The sequence below is a fragment of the Morone saxatilis genome, unplaced genomic scaffold, assembly GCF_004916995.1.
Source record: "Morone saxatilis isolate NCDOM2014 unplaced genomic scaffold, NCSU_SB_2.0 Contig11, whole genome shotgun sequence".
NCBI lineage: Eukaryota > Metazoa > Chordata > Actinopteri > Moronidae > Morone > Morone saxatilis.
Genome location: NW_023339663.1, coordinates 22,466,867 through 22,473,866, shown reverse-complemented (window position 1 = coordinate 22,473,866; position 7,000 = coordinate 22,466,867). Strand labels below are relative to the sequence as shown.

The following is a 7,000-nucleotide window of genomic DNA, read 5'->3' as shown; positions in this document are numbered from 1 at the left end:
TTAGAAAAAGCCCACTTTTGCGCATCTAAAAACGCGGACGCACATTTCCACATTTAAAAAAGAAAATAAAAGCGTGAATGAGCAAAACTATACTCACCTACACCTCCTCTTTATCAGTGCAGTGCTGAGAGGTGGAAGCAGTTGCCATAATCTACTCCTATTATAGGCTCCAGGATCTCAAATTATGGGTCCTCCTACTCCACAGAGCCACTCTGAACCAGAACGCATTAAGGAGGACACATGACAGACTCCTACCTCTAGAAACTTTAGTCGCCTCTTCTATGTAATAAATACATACAAATAAATAATGTCACAAAATTCTGCATGTGATGTTTTGGCACCAATGGTGATCGAATGTGCATGTTTTCTGTTATATCTCGGCATAATACTTTGATTATAAGAGGAGCGCTGTCTAATAATGATGCTATACCTTCCAACATAAGATAACCGCCAGCACCGGCGGGTTGGCTCATCTTGTAGCTGTTATGAGAAAAGTTCCAGTAATTAGTTGATTGTCTGCACACCATACAGAAGGCTGTGAAACTAGGTCTCGTCGTATCACTGTCATCTGATTAGGCTATACTGTAGGCTCGCTTTGTGTATCCATCCTTCTTTCTTTATCCCCCGCCCTCTTTCTTTCTTTCGTTTCTTGTCTGTTGCTTTCTTGTCGTCTCTGCTCTTCGCCTCTCTGCTCCCGACGTGGTATCGCGTTCATCGTGGTCTTTTGCCCTCTAGAGGTTGTTCAGAGCCTAAAAAAAAAAAAAAAAAAAAAACACGTGACAGTGTGTGCACACACTCTTTAGCAGCGCCTACAGCGATCCCTTTCGGCTTATCTGAGACCTGAACTGGAAAGTCAATCACCGGAATGAAAATGGCTTGTAGATGTCTGAAACATAGTACATAATATTTATAACAGCCTGCAATTATTTTCCAACGTCGTGTTAGTTCACCGCAACGTGCAAAGCAAATATTGTAATTAAATTATTAAAGATCTAGATCTCCTTTTTAGAATCAATAATAATAATAATAATAATAATAATTTTATTTTCTGGACCATCGTATAACTGACAGTGCCCGATGCCAGTTAAATATAAATAAGTAATTGCCGATAACAGTGGCATATTAAATAAATCTAAGCTCTCCAGTATTTCAGCACTGAAACGTATCTGCAGTGATCAAATGAGATTACATCCACTGGTCCAGGCGGATTTGGTGTAGTTGGCACTAATCTGCCCTGGCTTGAGGGTTTATGACTTTCTGGGAGTGTGTATCTGACTGGTTTACTCCAGGATCTATTGCAAAAACTATTTAGCCGTCGCCACAGTAAATCCTTCAGATGCAAGCGACGGGCGCAGACAAATCACACTACAACAATCACAGCACAGAAATGTCTATGAGGCAACAACTATTCTGATAGAGTTGTTCGGCCGGCGACTGTTTGCGCCATCTTACTTTTACTTTTTCAGCCGTCGTAAATCTTACCAATGCAATATTCGTCTGGCGTTAGAAAGTCGACGCGCATAATAGCAGCCATCCATTTCAAACTCCCGTTGCGGATTTTAACACAAGGCGCACGGAGATCACGGAGCATCATTCTGTTGAATTAACGCACACACTAAAAATGAAAAAAAATGTTTGTTTTTTTTTTTACGCACAAAGAAAGAATAACAAAAAAAGAGAGAGCACAGCAGTGGAGCGCCTGTTTAATTCCTGCCGGTATCTTGCAAGCCCCATATCCTGGCACACAGCAGCCGATTTGTTATTGATCAACTGTGAAAGTGACGGCTTCGTATTTGGAAAAAAAAAAGGGAAAAAAAGAAGAGAGTTGGGAGTTGACAGACTCGCATGATGTCGCCATCCAAAGGGGGGCTGCCAGGCACACTTGAGACTTACTGCAACGAGCCTTGTTAAAGAGGAAAAAAATAGAGAAATAGAGAATGAGAAGGATTGTTAGTTAACGTGAGAGAGGGAGGGGGTGAGGGAGAGAGAGAGAGAGCGAGAGAGAGAGAGAGACGGAGAGAGAGAGAGAGAAGGAGAGAGCGAGCATGGATTTGGGCAGGGCTGTGGTTACCCAGCATAAGCTTGCCTTTTCCTTCGGTGACTACACCCCGAGAGGAGGAGCGTAGTAGGCGTCAGGATCCTCAATTTTTCAACTTAGCATCTTGGCAGGACATTTTCCCAAGCAAAGCCCCCGTCCGACGGGTAAAAAAAAACTTCTGCGCGGGCATGAGAGCAACGGTGCAACTCAGATAAGGGAGCAACAGAAAAACAAAACCAGACAAAACATCCGACGGGCAGTGGCTGGCTGGCAGCGACCAAAAACAATCCATCCAACATCTAAGCCTCTCTTTATTTAATCACTTTTACTTTTTGTCATCACGATTGTCATTTAGAAGGGGGGACAGACAGCGGGTCTGCAGGAACACGGCTCTATGCGCTCCGACAGCAGCAGCGCATGAGAAAATAAAGAGGGGGAAAGTGCGCAAGTTAAGTGGCTTATACTCTCCTGGCTCCAGCATGGCGTATCCTCAGGGCTACTTGTACCAGCCGTCCGCGTCTCTAGCCCTGTATTCGTGCCCTGCGTACAGCACCAGCGTTATATCGGGACCCAGAACCGAGGAACTTGGGAGATCCTCTTCGGGATCTGCTTTTGCGCCCTATGCCGGATCTACTGCGTTCACCAGCGCCTCGCCAGGCTACAACTCCCACTTACAGTACAGTGCAGACGCGGCGGCAGCTGCCACATTCACCTCGTACGTGGTGAGTAAACTAAAGGTGATTATTCAATCTAATAGGAAGCAAAAGCGAGGATATTAACTCGTTACAGAAGTCTTAAGTGTCCCCAGTGCATTCGGAGCCAAGCGATTATGGGAAATGTGCGTCAGCGAGGAGTGCATGGATATAATATTACCAAATGTCAAGTCCACAAAATACGTTGTTAAGTAAACAGAAGTAATTTAACTGAGTGCTGTGCTATTATATGGTTCTTCAGTAAATTGTAGTTTTTTAGGAGAGAGAGTGGGCAATGCCCTGCCGAGGCTTCCACGCTCAGACTGCAACGCGCACTGTGATGACAATTTAGGTCACTGTATTTGTTGTTTTTCTCATCCTATTAGTTGAGCCAGTTGTACAACTTAAACATTGCGACCTTTGACAAATGAAAGAGGAAAATTGTGTTGTATTTTTGTTGTATTCTCTGTGAGTGATCTCCCCACACCATTCATTCAAGGGACTGGCTAAATAGGCCTTGTTACTAAAAAGACAGATCGCTGTAGAATAGGAAAATGAACTGAACGTTAGGCCCATCATGCACTGTGTTAATATATTATGATAATTACAAATTGTATTATTTTAATAGCGAGAATAATGGCCACTGCATGCTGACATCAGGTTAATAATTGACATGCATAGAAACATACATTTCTTTTCAAATAGCCGATAAAGTTCAAACACACTCCATAAACATTAACTTTAAACTTGAACTACTGGATTAAAGCCAGTGTGTTCGTGCACGTGTGTGTGCGTGCGTGCGTGTGTGTCTTTCTCTGTGCGCGCGCATGTCTGTGCGTGTGCGCGAATGTGTGTGTTCATGTTTGTGTGCCGTAAGTCCGTCTAACTATTGTGAAGCAGTTTAGAAAATGACTGTAACAGAACTTTAACATATTTTTTCATTTTCTGATTTGTTTTTTGTTTTTTTTTAAATCACAGAGTTCTCCCTATGACCACACTACGGGCATGGCCGGCTCAATAGGATACCACCCTTACGCAGCACCCTTGGGCACCTACCCTTATGGTGACCCAGCATACCGTAAAAACGCAACCCGGGACGCCACTGCCACCCTGAAGGCCTGGCTCAACGAGCATCGCAAGAACCCCTACCCCACCAAGGGCGAGAAGATCATGCTGGCCATCATCACCAAAATGACCCTCACCCAGGTGTCCACCTGGTTCGCCAACGCCAGGAGGAGGCTAAAGAAGGAGAACAAGATGACCTGGACCCCCCGGAACCGGAGCGAGGACGAGGAGGAGGACGAGAATATTGATTTGGAGAAAAACGATGACGACGAGCCAAACAAGCCCACAGACAAGGGAGACTCCACAGACACAGAAGCAGGTCGGTGGTGCAGGAAAGAAAAAAAAATCAAAAAAAAAATCATCAATTTTTCATCGCAGTCGTTTCCACTCAGGGTGCAAAATTGATTGCTGGTTAATGGTGGTATATTATTTATAATGGGACAATTGCTTTAAATAATAATCACCTTGAACTCCCCTCGTTTGACTTCTCAGGGGCTGAAATTGCTGGTGACGCAAAGTGTTTAGCAGTCAATTTATCTTTAACTGCATAATAAGGATACAGCTGGTGTATTGCGCCCGCTATTCGGCTAAAAAATATTGCCTTTGTATGATAATTATATCCCAGCTTTGAACGGTTGCTGAATGCTTATTATCCCAACTATTGATACGACACGATTATATTTAATCCGAAAATATATTTGCAAATTAAAACAGCAAACATACTGTTTGCTCAGACTTTAATTTGGACCACATTGTTCGTGTTTGTGCAACACTGTCTTATCATTGTGGAGAGGAGTTCATTCACCTTTTTTAGGCTGGCATCTTTATGAGGACAATTTATAGCACACACACTAACTGTTTTTAAGGGAAACCTTCATAAGTAGGCTAATTATTTTTATATATCCGATTTCAGCTCGCACTGGTGTTCACTCGCCTCACTTCACCTACAACAGATGTTACAGTTTTTATCAATGTTTTAATGCTACGCTTATTTGGCAGTGATCCTATTCTTTATTTGTGCTTTAGATCATAAACTGCTGAACCCAGGGGACATAGGCTGTGACAGATTTAAAGAGGAGAACCACGGCAAAGACACGGATCCCCTTCTGAGCGACTCGGAGTTAAAAGACCAGGAGGAGCGGACTACAGAGTTGCTGCCGGATTCCGCGAAACCCACCACTTCGTCTCCCTCGGCGGTGCCCCGGGGGAACCAGGCCGTTGCGCAACAAGACAAGCCGTCAGATTTGAGCCATGCACCGGGTACGGTGACCAGCAACGTCACCTCTGTTATCCATTCGCCTCCTTCGGCCCCTAAACCCAAACTCTGGTCGCTTGCGGAGATCGCCACGTCGTCAGACAGGTGTAAGGGCAGCGGCGACGCGCCACAGGCTTGCCCCGGTTTGGGTCAGAGCGCAGTAATGGGCACCAACGCGTCTCCATCACGGTCCTCCCCTCAGTGCCCGCTCCCCAACAGCACGGTCCTATCCAGGCCTCTGTACTACACCTCCCCTTTCTACCCCGGCTACACGAACTATGGTGGCAGTTTTGGACATCTTCACAGTAACCACGGCTCCGTAACCACGGGCTCCACGGCACATTTCAATGGATTAAACCAGACTGTGTTAAATAGAGCAGAGGCTTTGGTAAGGGAGAGCCAGAAAGTCAGAGGCCAAACGCAGGTAGATCTTTGTAAAGACTCCCCTTATGAACTAAAGAAAGGTATGTCAAACATTTAATACCTGAATATTTTCCACTCACCGCGGACTTTTATTTATTTTTTGTGGTTGCATTAAAAAAAAACAAAAAAGAAAAAGAACAATGATGAAGCAAATTCTGAGAACAGTTATTTTCTGAGTAAATGCTTATCCTCAGATTTTTAGTTTCTGAATGGTTAATCCTAAAATGTAACAAGAATGGTCTTAATCGCTGCAGCCGCCTGAGTCTATTTGTATTAAAGACTAACATGTATATTTAATGTAGCATTTTTGTATTTAAAATGGACAACACACTATCTTTGAAGTAAATTATGGAAAAAAATTATATACTTGTGCAGCGATTATTTTTGGGAGCAGTTGGCATTGCCTGATATGTGTCTGAAGTGCTTCAAGGCCAATTAATTAATTCAATATTAATTCAATTTTGCACCGTGACAGATGTTTCAATGGTAATCATCATCTCAAAATATTATGGTACTGAGAGTTCTGACAGAAGTGGAAGAAAAGGCCTGCATTCAGCAAAAAAATGAAATAAAATTTAAAAAAAAAGGATGTTGGAATATCGAAACAATAAAAGGGTTCGGTTTCGCTTTGGTTGGTGCAAATACTCCCAGGGTTTTTTGTGAATGAAAAATGCTGGAAACAACACGTTGGTATATTTTGGTGCATGGCTTATCACCAGTTCTTTTTTTTTTCTTTAAATACAACAAGGGCCTCACACTTTTTCCCCTTTTACTTGAGCACGTTTGTGAGAGTGGATATTGATATAATAACAACACCGAGGCGCAGTCATTTAACCCAATTACCTATCGTGTTTTATGCAGAGCAATCAGGTGGTGAACTCCGGTAATGAGCTCGATTTTATGCCAAATTTAGACCTCATTACTATTTTCCAAGGCGTGGCAAAGCTGTTAAAAGGGACGCGACCATGCATTTAGAACATACTGCCCTATTATATATCATTAATGGAGAGTCTCTTTAATGGCGCGTTAGATGTGAAACACCGGTGTTTGGAGGAAAGGGAGAATGCTGTCATGCACGCAGCGGAGACAGATATTATTGTAGTGTGCAGCCGGTAGCCAGGCACTGTCCTCTAAACTCTTCCAACTTCTGCAGGTAGGTGTCACACTTGCTCCTAATTTCAGGGGGACTCTTTGTTGATCTGTCACGGAAACCCATCCCTGATCAAATGGCCTAGTTAAAAAGAAGTGGAGCCAATGGGGCACCCACAGTGATCACACTTATTATGAGGATTATAGCAACTTTGACAAGTGGATATTAAAAAAAAGGCACGAATTACATACTGCACCATGAGGGGGAAAAAAAAAAACAATCTCAGGCCTGAATAAAAGAAAGGTGTTGTTTTTGTTTTTCCTGATGGTTTATTAAAGTTGGACAAATACATTAAAAGGAAGGGGAAAAAATGACTGCCTTAAGAAGAAAATAAGCATAAGAAAGAAATATTATTATTATAATTATATTATTATATT

At 43.0% G+C, this 7,000-nt stretch overlaps 1 protein-coding gene across 2 annotated transcripts; it reads left to right on the top strand.

The window, feature by feature from the left end:
- The first annotated feature begins 1,903 nt into the window (after positions 1–1,903).
- irx5a (iroquois homeobox 5a) lies at positions 1,904–6,059 on the top strand. Of its 2 annotated transcripts, none has more exons than XM_035652386.1 (3): positions 1,904–2,775; positions 3,709–4,114; positions 4,822–6,059. In XM_035652386.1, the coding sequence occupies exons 1-3, from the start codon at positions 2,518–2,520 to the stop codon at positions 5,529–5,531; spliced, it is 1,374 nt and encodes a 457-aa protein (XP_035508279.1). In that variant the 5' UTR covers positions 1,904–2,517; the 3' UTR covers positions 5,532–6,059. The 2 variants fall into 2 exon arrangements, with proteins under 2 accessions (XP_035508279.1, XP_035508280.1); XM_035652387.1 differs by having other exon boundaries at positions 1,910–2,760.
- Positions 6,060–7,000: the final 941 nt, after the last annotated feature.